This window comes from Lampris incognitus, chromosome 6, assembly GCF_029633865.1.
Source record: "Lampris incognitus isolate fLamInc1 chromosome 6, fLamInc1.hap2, whole genome shotgun sequence".
NCBI classification, from domain to species: domain Eukaryota; kingdom Metazoa; phylum Chordata; class Actinopteri; order Lampriformes; family Lampridae; genus Lampris; species Lampris incognitus.
The window spans coordinates 25,383,620-25,397,783 of NC_079216.1; the positions used below are offsets into that span (position 1 = coordinate 25,383,620).

Sequence of the window (14,164 nt, forward strand, 5' to 3'; positions counted from 1 at the left end):
AAGCATCGTTACAACAAAGAATCTACCAAACACAAATTTCCTTACTTTTTGTGCTAAGTTTAGTTGGGCTCACCTCCACAGATAGCATGAGCTTTGGTACCAAGCTCCTGGAGACGGGCTGGACTTAATAGTTTTCCGGAGTTGGCCAAGATGACAGGTGCGAGGATATTCAAGTCCCCAGTTGAGCACCACCGTGTTGGATTTCTCCCCGGGGAATGAGAGGGTCGCCTCTATACGACTGTGAGTCGCTGAGGGGAAGGCTCTGACTGTTGTGTGTGCTTATGCACCGAATAGCAGTTTGGAGTATCCAGCCTTCTTTGAGTCTCTGGGTGGTGTCCTGGATAGGCCTCCACCTCAGGACTCTATAGTTCTGCTGGGGGACTTCAACACTCACGTGGACAATGATGGAGAAACCTGGAGGGGCGTGATTGGGAGGAAGGGCCTCCCCAATCTGAACCCGAGCGGTGCCTTGTTATTGGACTTCTGTGCGAGTCATGGATTGGCCATAACAAACACCATGTTTGAACATAAGGTAGTTCAAAATTGTACTTGGCATCAGAAAACCCTAGGCCGAAGATCGATGATAGACACTGTGGTCATATCATCAGATCTGTGGCCGTATGTTTTGGACACTCGGGTGAAAAGAAGAGCAGAGTTGTCAACTGATCACCAGCTGGTGGCGAGTTGGATCAGATGGCGGGTAAGGCTGCTGGACAGACCTGGCAAACCCAAACGTGTAGTGAGGATGAACTGGGAATGTCTGGCGGAGGCGCCTGTCTATGAGGTCTTCAACTCGCACCTCCGGAAGAAGTTCTCGTGTATCCTGAGGGAGGCTGGGGACATGGAGTCTGACTGGGCCATGTTCAAAGCCTCTATTGCAGATGCGGCAGGTAGGAGCTGTGGTCATAAGGTCATCAGTGCCCGTTTAGGTGGCAACCTAAGAACCCGCTGGTGGACACTGGTGGTGAGGGAAGCCATCAGGCTGAAGGAGGGGGCTTTTTAGGCTTGGTTGGTCCAGGGGTCTCCTGAAGCAGCAGAAAGGTAACGGGAGGCAAGAAGGGCTGCGGCTTCGGTGGTCACGAAAGCAAAAACTCAGGTGTCGGAGTTCAGTGAGGCTATGGAATAGGACTTTCAGTTGGCCTCAAGGAAGTTCTGGCAAACCATCCGGCGACTCAGGAAGGGGAAGCAGGGCTTGACTCAGGCTGTGTTCAGCCGGGGAGGGGAACTGTTGACATGGACTGAGGATGTTGTCGAGCGGTGGAAAGAACGCTGAGGAGCTCCTGAACCCGACTAACACGTCCTCAGTGGAGGAGGTAGAGTCTGAAGGCTCAGGGGAAGGCCCACCTATATCCCTGGCAGAGGTTTCTGAGGTAGTCAAAAAGCTCCTCGGTGGCAAAGCACTGGGTGTGGATGAGATCCGCCCCGTGATGCTGAAGGCTCTGGACATTGTTTGGCTGTCTTAGCTGACACACCACTTCGTATCGCATTGAGGTCGGGGACAGTACCTGTGGAGTGGCAGACTAGGGTGGTGGTTCCCTTACTTAAAAAAAGGAACCGGAGGGTCATCGGGGCATCACATAGCTCAGCCTCCCTGAGAAAGTCTACTCTAGGGTTCTGGAAAGGAGGCTCCAACCGATTGTCAAACCTCGGATCCAGGAGAAACGATGCGGATTCTGTCCTGGCCGTGGAACAATGGACCAACTCTTTACCCTTGCAGAAGTGCTGAGGGGGAGTTTGACCAGCCAGTCTACATGTGTTTTGTGGACTTGAAGGCTTACGACCATGTAACCTGGCACCCTGTGGGGGGTACTGCGGGAGAATGGGGTACCGGGGCAGTTGCTACAAGTCATCCCCTTGTTTAACCAAAGTCAGAGCTGTGTCCGCATTCTCTGCACAAAGTCAAACATGCTTTAGGTGGGTGTCGGACTCCGCCAAGGTTGTCCCTTGTCTGATTCTGTGATAATCATGGACAGGATCTCAAGGCGCAGCCAATGTGAGGTGTGTGTCCGTTTTGGGAACCTCAGAATTGCATTTTTGCAAATGATGTGGTTTTGTTGGCTTCATCAGAACGCGACCTCCAGCATGCACTGGGTGGTTTGCAGCTGATTGTGAAATGGCCGGGATGAGAGTCAGCACCTCCAAGTCTGAGGCCATGGTTCTGAACCGGAAAAATGGGGGATTGCTCACTCCGGGTTGGGGATGAGTTGTTACTTCAAGTGAAGGAGTTAAAGTATCTCGAGGTCTTGTTCACTAGTGAGGGTAGAACGAGTGGGAGATTGACAGGCGGATTGGTGCAGCATCAGCAGTAATGCGGACGTTGTACCGGACCGTTGTGGTGAAGAGGGAGCTCAGCCGGAAGGCAAAGCTCTCAATTTACCAGTCAATCTTCATTCCAACCCCCACTCGGGAAGAAGACGAGTGGTCATGAGCTTTGGGTAGTGACCGAAAGAGTGAGATCATGGATACAAGTGGCTGAAATGAGTTTCCTCCGTAGGGTGTCTGGCTCAGCCTTAGAGATAGGGTGAGGAGCTCGGACATCCAGCGGGAGCTTGTCGTAGAGCCGCTGCTCCTTCGTGTCAAAAGGAGCCAGTTAAGGTGATTCGGGCATCTGATTGGTATGCCTCCTAGGCGCCTTCCTTTGGAGGTTTTCCGCGGACGACCAACTGAGAGGAGACCCAGGGGTAGACCCAGAACTCGGTGGAGGGACTACTTGTCCAATCTGGTCTGGGAACGCCTTGGGATCCCCCAGGAGGAGCTGGAAAGCATTTCTAGGGAGAGGGACATCTGGAGTGCCCTACTTAGCTTGCTGCCACCGCGACCCTACCCCGAAAAAGCGGCTGAAGATGAATAAATGAAGAAAGTCAACACTAAACAGAATTATTCCACTTACATCAACAAAGCTAATAAATTATGCATACTCAATATTCCAGGTGAGAAAATTAATGAAGGTTGAATCAGTTCATGTGGATACAACGTTGATTGACAGATATGTTTCATCCCTCAACTAAGTGACATCTTCAGTCTAAACTGACTGCAGGTATACCCACCCCTTATAAACAATACAGTTGCCTAATGACCGAAACCAACGATAACTAGAGTTTCTAAGGCCATGTGTACCATTCACAGAAGATTAGAGATTGTTGTAATCACAGCATTGTGAGTTGTTGACAGATGTATAACGACCAAAACCAACTACCAGTTTCATATGCAAATGGGCACGACCTTTAACTAGAGTTTCAAAGGCAACGTGTACTATTCACAGTAGTAGGGATTGTTGCGATCTCAGCATTATAAGATGTATAATGCCTGACCCCAACGACCAGTTTCATGTGCAAAAATGGGTGTGACCATTAACTGGAGTTTCGATGGCCATGTGTACTATTCACATATGATTGGGGAATAGTTGCAATTGCAACGTTGTAAGATGGCAACAGATGTACTCTTAACATGAGCAGACCAAAAAAAAGCGAAAAGTCGACAGCGAGTGCCGGGTTATTAAGAAAGAGTGGACGAAAAAAATTTTTTTTCACTGAAGTCCGATCAAAAGGCCATATGTCTGATTTGCCAAGAAAACGTTGCGGTATTCAAAGAATACAATACCAGCCGACACTTTTCCACCAAGCATGTTAACTACGCTAGCAATTTGTTATCCCAAGAAAGAGTGAGTACAGCTTCAATTTACAGGCTGAGCAAAGTATTTTTACCCGACAGTCTACAATTCAGGGGTGTAGTGCCATATATTTGGACCCAATTGCAGAAGAGGAAGATGATTACGTACAAAGTCGCTTTACTGGACTTCAGCAAGACACAACAAAAGACTACTGCCAAACGGGGCAGGCAAAACTGCAAACTAGAATAAACCTAAAATGCTAAAAGCAACAACACTCTCACACTGGAGGCAGAAGAGGGTTCAGGATACAAGAGCTCCCGGAGACCGACGCAAAGCCTTTCCAAGACTCGACAGCGATGTCTGCAGGGCAAACAGACCTCGGAGGCGGCGGGACAGCCGCGGGGCAAACAGACCCTGGAGGACGGCGGCGGGGCAAACAGACCTCGGAGGCGGCGGGATGGCTGCGGGGCAAACAGACCTTGGAGGCGGCAAACAGACATCGGAGGCGGTAGGACGGCTGCTCAGGAAGCAGACCTCAGAGGCGACGTGGCAGCTGCTAGGGAAACAGACCTCGGAGGCGGCGTGGCGACCGCTCGGGAAACAGACCTCGGAGGCGGCGTGGCGACCGCTCGGGAAACAGACCTCGGAGGCGGCGTGGCGACCGCTCGGGAAACAGACATCGGAGGCGGCGTGGCGACCGCTCAGGAAACAGACCTCGGAGGCGGCCCGGCCCAGTAGCCGCTCAGAGGACAAGCTTCGGAGGCACCCTGGGAACGCTGGGCAGCCGAGACTCGGGGATGCTGGGCGACTGAGACTCGGGGACACTGAGCAGCTGAGACTTGGGGACGCTTGGCAACTGGGACTCAGAAATGATGGGCAGCTTAGCCCGACAGGTCAGCTAAAGTGGCCGGCCAAACCTGTAGAAGGAGTTGGCCGCTGTGGCCGGCAACTGGCAGTCGGACAGGACATCGGCCAGCCATCGAGGAACATGGGGCTGGCGGAGACTCCGGGGACCTGCTCAGGCCAGGCGGTTTCTCCAGAGTGGGTCCGAGGCTGGAGCTGGCTCGGTACCACCCCTCGATTGGTGGTTTACCGGCCAGTAGGCAGGCTGGCGGCTAGCGGATTCAGTGCCCGCAGCCCGGGAGACAAGCTGCAGCTGCCTGAGAGTGGGGGTGAGGCTGGTGATGGCGGCCATCATCTGCTGCTGTTGAGCCTGGACCTGCTGCACCTGGGAGCGATCCTCTGTCAATTCCTGAAGCATGGGGTTGATATCTCCAACAGAACTGGAAATGGAATGGATGCTCGCCTCCAGCGACTGCAGCTTGGTGTGCCGTTCACCCAAAACTGCACCTCGGGTTGTAATGGCAGTGTGCAACAGCTCTAACTCTGCTGGGTCCATGTCTGGTCGAGTCTTGCTGTAACGCCGTGTATTTGGACCCAATTGCAGAGAAGAGGCAGATGCAGTTGGTTACGTACAAAGTCACTTTACTGGACTTCAGCAAGACACACAACAAAAAACTACTGCCAAACAGGGCAGACAAAACTGCAAACTAGAATAAACCTAAAATACTAAACAAAGCAACATCACTCTCACACAGAGGAGGCAAAAGAGGGTTCTGGATACAAGAGCTTAGCAAATACACTCTCACACAAGAGGATGCAGATGAGGGTTCAGGATACAAGCGCTTCCGCAGACCGACGTGAAGCTTCTCCAAGACTCGACAGCGGTGTCTGCAAAACAACCCATTAAATAGCCCCCCGCACAGATGCACATAATCACAGGCCAAACAATACGCAGGTGCAACGCATACTGGCTGACTGCAGGCTGATAGGGAACTGTCACCTATTGGCTGCTGGTCTTCTGGCCAGTGATTGTGTCAAGGAGTCCAGCACAATATCAAGTTATCTACTGGCATATAAATTAGCGAATGCGAGCAAGGCTTTCTCTGAAGGGGAGTTTTTGAAAGAATGTATGGTGGAGACAGCAAGTCTTCTGTGTCCAGAGAGCACAAGCAAATTTGAAAACATAAGCTTATCTCACAGAACAGTGACCTGCCATATGGAACTAATTGATGAAGACTTGGCTTGTGGGTTATTCAAGAAAGCAGAGCCCTTTAAGTTTTATTCATTAGCACTGGATGAAAGCAGTGACATAATAGACACCTCACACCTCTGAATTTTTGTCAGAGAAAATAATGAAAATTTCCAAATCAGGAGGAGTTTTTATCCATGGAGTCCATGAAAGGCACAATGAGACGATCGGATTTATACGACAGGGTATCTGGTTGCATTGAGAGGCTGGAGCTACCTTGGTGGCAAATGTCACCACAGATGGATCGCCTAATTTAACGGGAATAAAACTAGGACTGCTGAAAAGAATCCAGGGCAAGGTGAAAGAAGAGGACCCTGAGTGGGAGGTAATTTTCCTATGTAACCCCGGTGTAAATACACCAGAGTTAAGTTTAAGTTAATATGTACATAGCAGTAGACATCCCATAATTTCTACACCAAAAGTCTGTCACTTTAAGTATGTTGCATCACAACAGTTAGGGGGCGGGGCTTAACGGGCCGTGCAGAGAAGGCGGAGCGGGAGACGCGAGCCTGCTGGCACTCGGCCATGAGGGTTTTGACTGTATTATGCGCTAACGTTGTTTTTTGCCAACAGTTTTGACTGCTGATATTATGTTTAGCTGCCAGCTATCATGTCACTGAAGTCTTGTTAACCTGTAGCATGTGTTTTTGGAGCTAGTCTCGTCAAGTGTATACTGCCACATGCTACTTAGTGGCTAGTTAGCGCCCCTGCTAATGTATGCTAACCCTGCATGCGCGAACATTGAGGCTGCACACAGCGTCACCAGACAGCGCACCGTGTGACCGGGAAAGCACGGCTGCTCCTCTGGCAACGAGGGTGCTCCACTGTTTCCCCTCTTCATCGCCTCTAGGACCGAGGTGGATTTTTCTTCACCATAGTCATCATTGGAGCAGATGATGTGAGAAGCCATCAGCGGACATTAAAGGGCAGAGACCTTTGACTTTTCATCAGGGGTGAGTCACCCACGGTTACAGTGCTCAAACCACGGCTGCTGGAGAACAGGCTCTTCGTGAAAGCCGAGAAGTGTGTGTTCCACTCCGCCTCCGTCGAGTTCCTTGGCCACATCGTGGAGAAGGGGCTCGTCCGCACCGACCCCAGGAAGACCCGAGCGGTGGAGGAGTGGGCATGGCCCACTAACAGGACGCAACTCCAGCGCTTCCTGGGGTTTGCAAACTTCTACCGGCGCTTCATCAGGGGGTTCAGCGGTGTGGCCGCCCCCCTCACTGCACTCACCTCCACCCTCCGCCCCTTCTCCTGGACCTCGGAGGCAGAGGCCGCCTTCTCGGCCCTGAAGAGGCTGTTCACAACGGCTCCGGTGCTCGCCCACCCGGACCCGTCCAGGCAGTTCATCGTGGAGGTGGACGCATCGGACACGGGCATCGGGGCCGTCCTCTCCCAGCAGTCGGAGGAGGACCAGAAGATCCACCCCTGCGCCTTCTTCTCCCGGCGTTTGTCCTGTGGAGAAGAACTATGACATCGGCAACAGGGAGTTGCTGGCTGTCCACGCCGCCCTAGAGGACTAGAGACACTGGCTGGAGGGAGCAGGGCAGCCGTTCATCGTATGGTCCGATCACAAGAACCTGACCTATGTGTGGACGGCTAAGAGGCTCAACCCCAGGCAGGCGCGCTGGGCTCTCTTCTTCAGCCGGTTCGACTTCACCTTCACCTACCGCCCGGGCACCAAGAACGTCAGGGCAGACGCCCTCTCCCGTCTGTTTCCCTAGGGGTCCCCTGACGCCCCAGACACCATCCTTCCCCCGGCCCGGGTGGTGGGTGTCGTCACCTGGGCCATCGAATCGGTGGTGAGAAGGGCCGAGCGCGCCCAGCCCGAGCCAGGCAATGGACCCCGGAACCGGCTATTTGTGCCTCCCTCTGTCCGGCCCCAGGTGCTGGAGTGGGGCCACTCCAGTCATTTTGCCTGCCACCCCGGTGTCCACCGAACGGAGGCCTTCATCCGCAGGGGTTTCTGGTGGCCCACCATGGAGGCAGACACCAGAGAGTTCGTGGCTGCCTGCACCACCTGCGCCCGCAGCAAGGCTCTCCATCGCCCTCCAGCAGGTCTCCTGCACCCCCTTCCTGTCCCCGGCCGACATTGGTCCCACATTGCCTTGGACTTTGTAACTGGCCTCCCTGTGTCCCAAGGCAATGACACCATTCTGACCATTGTCGACCGGTTTTCCAAGGCCGTCCACTTTGTTGCCCTCACCAAACTCCCCTCTGCAGCCGAGACGGCGGACCTTCTCGTCTCCCACGTCGTCCGACCCCATGGGATTACCCTGGACATTGTCTCTGACCGTGGTCCCCAGTTCACTTCTAAGGTGTGTCAGACCTTCTGTAAGGGGATTGGGGCCACGGTCAGCCTCTCCTCCGGGTATCACCCCCAGACCAATGGGCAGGCAGAGCGGGCCAATCAAGCCCTGGAGGCGGCTTTGCGTTGCGTTACCACCAGCAACCCCGCCTCCTGGAGCAAGTACCTGCCCTGGGTGGAGTACTCGCTCAACTCCATGGAGAGTTCGGCTACCGGTTTGTCCCCCTTCGAGTGTTCCCTTGGCTATCAACCCCCTCTGTTCCCCCATCAGGAGTTGGAGGTGGCGGTCCCATCCACGATGGCCCATCTCCGCCGATGTCGGCGCGTTTGGAAGACCACCCGGGCCGCTATGTTGCGAGCTACAGAGCGGGCCCGGCGCAGCGCCAACCGGCGGAGAGTGCCGGCCCCAGCTTATCGACCTGGCCAGAGGGTATGGCTCCTGGCCCGGGACCTGCCCCTCCCTACCCTCAACCGGAAGCTGGCTCCCCGCTACATCGGTCCCTACACCATCGACCGCATCGTCAACCCATCGGCGGTGCGTCTCCATCTCCCCACCTCACTCAAGATCCATCCCGTCTTCCATGTCTCGCGCCTCAAACCGGTAGCCTCCAGCCCCCTGTCTCCCCCTGTCCAAGCTCCTCCACCCCCCAGGGTCCTCGACGGTGGTGACATGGTCTGGGATGTCGACCGGCTGCTCGCCGTACGCCGCCGGGGGCGTGGGTACCAATACCTGGTGGACTGGGTTGGCTATGAGCCCGAGGACCGCAGCTGGGTTCCCCGGTGGAGTTCTATCGGGCCCACCCCACCGCCATCGGACGGTCTCCCGTAGGAGGGGGGGGGTCCTGTTGTGGTTACACCACCCCGAGCTGCCTCCCCGGCACGTTCAAGCCACTCCCCCAGCTCGGACGTGCCGGAAACATCCGAGCGCTCGGCTCGCGCTCTGAGGAGACGAGAGCTGCACTGCACCAGGTGTTTGCCATCATCCATCAGGCAAACCCGTGGCAATCAGGCAGCCCTCTACAAGAAGTCTCCCAGAACACCACTCCGTGCTTCGACGTACTGAACCCTGCGGTAAAGTTCTGACAAGCCCTCCAGCGGTCCTTGCATTCTGTTTATTCCCCAGTGTCTTATCTTCGTGTCTCTGTTTCCTCCCAAGACTCTCCCTCTGCGACTTCCACGGCTCCCCGCGTCTCCCTCGTCCCCAGCGACCTTCACGTTTTTCCCCGGACCTCTCCTGCGATCTCCCCCCTTGTTCCTCTACCTGGACCCCTCCTTTCGGACTCGACTTCCCGGATCTCGGACCCGGACTTCCTCGGACAACCCCTCTTGGATCACGGACTGGACTTTCTTGCCAGCACATTATTTCAACACCTCCTGGTCATTTACATACCGCACCACACATAGGCTAAAAACACTCACACAGTTTTACACGCAAACCACGGGACACCACACATAGTTTATTCACACATCCCACTAACAGAACGTTTTTCGCACCATACGTTCCCCTCCCACAATAAAACCACCTTTTTTGGATTTTGAAGTCATCCTGTGTCTGTCTGTCTTGGGTTTCGCCACACGGGTCGGGTTCTGGTGCGCGAGCATAACATAGAGGGGGTTAAAAGAGTTTAAAGTATAGGATTTTATAGGGATAAGGTTAAAATTTAAAATACATTTGCATCATAATATCTTAACTTGGCAGACAATTAATACTTTATTTACCTTTAAGGGGTAACCTACATAAAAACAAAACAGGGTTTATGTTAAAGGACCCAGGGCGCTGTATCAAGGTGATACCAAGAAAGCGCTACATAAATGGAGGCACCGCTGGAATTTTTTCTGCTGACTTACTGAAGAGCTTTGGCCTGTTGTTGTGACTTAAAAGGTAGATCCCTATTTATCATTGTGATTTAACCACACTAGTTTGTTATAACCACTGTTACCAACCCAAGTTCACTAAGTGGAGTGAGATAAATACTAAAACCAGACAAAAGTAGTAAACACCAACGTGAAGAATAACCCTAAATCAAGACATGTCACTACTAGGAAATTGGTGTAAAGGGGAGGGAGTAGAGCTATCCCATGCTATAGTAGTTAAGCTGGTCCCCATAGACACCACAGTGGAACAAGTTGAAGAGACTGACAACCATTAAGTGTCACATATCGGGAAGAAACCCAAAAGCAGACGGGACAACCAGGTAAGAGAAGAATCCAGTCTTTATTGAAGTGACCGATCTCGGGGGTAGAGCAGGAGGTGGCTCTGTGGCAGGTAGGCAGGCAGGCAGAAGTCCATGAATGGCGACGTTCCAGTGAAGACTGGTCCATAGTGGAGGCCTTTTAAGGGTGAGGGCAATTGCCGGGGTGAAGGGGGGGTCAGCAGGTGTCAGCTGGCGTAGCAGGTGTCAGCTGGTGTAGTAGGTGTCAAGGGCGATCGCTTTGATGTCAAGGGCGAGAGGCTGTGACATTAAGGCCCGTGGAAGAGTGAAAGTCAGAGGAAGGATGTTCAACCCTCGACCTCAGTCACTTATGGTGCTCTGTGAGTGTAGTGAAAAGGTGAACATGAGAGCCCTTCCTCTAGATGTGCTCCCTGTTGGAGGAGGTGAAACTTGGAGGAGGCCGGCTTCCCTCTCTAGTAACCCTGACAACAGCCCCTGTCCCGACAATCTAGCTCGGTATTCGTCACAATATGTCTGGCAGCTCTTTTTTTCCGCCTTTTTGTTGTTTTTGTTTTTTGTCTGAATTTTTGTTTTATCTTGTGTGTATTTTGAATAAAAAACTGAAAATAAAATATAAAAAAAACCAAAACATTGTATCCAGTTGAACTGATTCAACCTTCTTTGAATACCTAATAAAGGACAATCTGTCGTTAAATAAAAATAATTGTACAGAGAACGTTCTCTTATGGAAGCATAATGAACTCAAGTTCAAGTTCAACTTAATTGTAACTTCATTTTTCACTCGAGAAAAAAATGTTTGTTGTTCTGAATTAATGAGATTATCTCCGAATTCTGAGAACTGTTTTCACGAAAAAATCTCTATTCTATTATTCTAAATTAACAAAATTATTATCTCAGAATTCTGAGAAGTTTTCACGTAAAAAAACCTGCTTTGTTTTTCTGAATTAATGAGATACCTCAACATCCCAAGAGAAGCTTTCATTTACTCGAGAGCTTGATTTCATCGAAGCAAACATACCGCCTGTTTAATTTAATCAAGTGTTATGTTGGATTTGGTTTGAGACATTGGGAGATACTCGGGTCGGAGGGTCGGGGTGATTAGCAGCAGCAGCAACCGTAATCCATGAAGGTGATAGCTTCTCACAGGATTTTGAGGTGTCTCATTAATTCAGAAAAACAGCAGAATTTTTTTCATGAAAACTTTATTTCAGAATTTTGAGATAATAATCTCATTAATTCAGAAAAACAAGAACAGTTTTTTCCCCATGAAAACTCTTCTCAGAATTCTGAGATAATTTTTTCATTCAGAAAAACAGGGCAAACATTTTCTCAAGTGAATGCATTACGCTTCCATATTTTTTCATGCCCTATTGTTTTTAATTTCTTTTTAAAAGGTTTTAAGGACCAAAATGAAACTCAAAATATAAGTAATCATGTAAGCTTTCAATTCTCATAAAAAGGATACACAAAATTGTGCACTTTCATCTTCATTCCTGTCTCTTTCAAGTGACCATTATGGTGCAGAGTGAATGAGGTAAATTCGCTGCAAAACCAGATGATTGATAAATACCCACCTTAGCCAATTCTAATAAATATAAAATTCTTAAATTATAATTCTGTTATCCTCTTTCAATGTTGTATTCTGTAAATTGTGTAAACACAATATCCATTGCACGTTTTCTGTCTTGTGAGAGAGATCTCTCCTCTGTTGCTCTCTCTGAGGTTTTTTCCTATTTTTTCCTCCCTGTTAAAGGGCTTTTTTTTTAGGGAGTTGTTCCTTATCTGATGTGAGGATCTAAGGCCAGGATGTTGTCTTGCTGTTAAGCCCCTTGAGGCAAATTTGTGATATTGGACTACAAATAAAATTGACTTGACTTGGCTTTGCTTAAAATTCTAAAACAGCATAAACAGGCAGAATCATTCAAGAATTTGAGACCAATCCAACTTGTAATAGATTCAGTTTCAGTCTAACCAATCATTCTTGCCTAACTGTTGAGATATTGCAGTTGTAATAAAGATTATAAAGCAAAATATATTCCATCTTTTTGTCGAATACCCTCCCAGTTTACAATGGAATACATCATTCATTCCCCTTGAAACCCTCACTGAAACTTGAAAACACTGGCAAGAAGATTGCTCACCTCAGGGTTGACATGTAACTGAAACAGCGAGGGTCTGCAGCACCTTCGTCTACCCCATATCTCTGTGTTGGCATAGAAATCGTGGTGTGGTGGGGCATCTAATGTTGCATAGCCCATAATACCATCTGATCTACCTGATGTAACAGTACCCCCATCAACATAGTAAAGATAATGTCCATGATCATCAAACCCTCCTGGCGTTGGCTTCCCACTGATTCCAGATGAAGGAAGTTTAGTCCTGAGGGTAGCCAGGTGAATGCCTTCATCGGCTGCTGGTAACTCCATTTAGAATTACAGAAAGGCCTTTATTTCAACAAGAAAATTATGTTGAAAATTATTAATAAGTTTCCTAATTAGAGAAGAGTCAGTCGAGACAGCCAGATGGCTGGTATGTAACCAGGTAATATGTATGAACAGATATGAAATCAATCCAGTTAAATGTTGGAAAAGTCTATACTTGCTATACTTCTCACAATGACCAAGTCGTCAGTCTTAAGTCAAGACTTTGAACATGAACATCAGGTTTGGTCTTATATACTGCACGACCTTAACCAAGTCAGGAAGAGCCGAAGGCCATGTAGGATTAAGTGAATGATCAAACAAGACTCATTACAAAACGTATTAAGACTTCAGTTGCAATTTTAACCCTGCCAGGTTTACCCTTTCCTTCATGTTAGCTTGTTCACAATGCACTGTACTGAAATGATAAATATGCACACATTTATTCTTGTAGGGGTATGTTGCATTCTTTAGTACAAAAGTTCAGTGTACTACATTCACTTTTAGCAAAGAAACTTTGAATTAGGCTACTGCAGGTACTTTAAGAAATTAAATTAAATTATCCCAAAAATTCTTACCTTTCTTTTTCAAAAGATAAAATGGAATCATGATAAATTCATTGAATTACAATAATATTGTAAATATTGAGGCCTTAGATGTCTTCAAGGTCTAAATGTCACAAAATGTTGTCGCTTGTTTTTTGCTGTTGAATATACACTTTACTTCCCTTTAGTTCAGTATTGTTCTGTTATGTTCAGTTTTTGCAAATTAGTATAATCATGTTTCTATTCAAGCAATGCACTTAGAATTAGTGACTATTAATCTCCCGGGGGCTTCTGGTTAGAATGGGGATTGTTAATAGCATCATTACACACAAAGTGACCTAAGAACGAGATAACCTTGACTGAGACAACAAAAGGACAAAGAGGCACAAGTGTGTTCCCAGTAATCACAGAAATAGTTTTAAGCGCCACTATATGTTTGCATTTGAATTTAGAATTACAGCTTGTTTTAGACTCATTTTCTTTAAGTTAAACAATAAATGACAAGGTCGAATGAAAGTGAAATGTAAAGCTAACCGTGAAGACATAACTTAATTAAGCATTACTGAACATGATTTGCAAACTTTGGGAAAAAGGCCTGAAAACATGCAATCTAAAATACTTTATTCCCAATTGAAAAAAAAAGTTCCTTAGTTGCATTTAAACAAACAAGCAATTGTTCTCAATTTGCAAAAATATAGTTGTCACTTGGTCCATTGGAAGTCGAATGACATTGTGTGAATTCCTGCTGGCTGGGAGTGTACCAACCGGGAGGAATTGAGAAAAATGTGTTATTTTCAAAAAGCAATGTGACAGTTCTTTATTATTATCATTTTACAAGACAAGTTTACAAGACGTTGCTCTATTAATTGTATATGTTTGTACTGATTTTGACCTTAATTTGATTAACAGTTTTATTAGCTAAAGGTGGTTTAAGGCAATTAAAATAATCAATCATTGCCTTAATGTGGGCTTGTTAGTTTTCTCAACAACAATGATGAACTTTTTGCTACTGTAT

General features: G+C 48.7%; 1 protein-coding gene across 1 annotated transcript in view; it reads right to left on the minus strand.

Moving 5' to 3' along the window:
• The window catches only part of slc12a3 (solute carrier family 12 member 3), a 173,401-nt gene extending 160,791 nt beyond the window's left edge, over nucleotides 1-12,610 (minus strand). The window contains exon 1 of the mRNA XM_056281635.1: nucleotides 12,326-12,610. Within this exon, the coding sequence (XP_056137610.1) occupies nucleotides 12,326-12,610 (285 nt within the window). The remainder of the gene's footprint in view (nucleotides 1-12,325) is intronic.
• Between the last annotated feature and the right edge of the window lie 1,554 nt (nucleotides 12,611-14,164).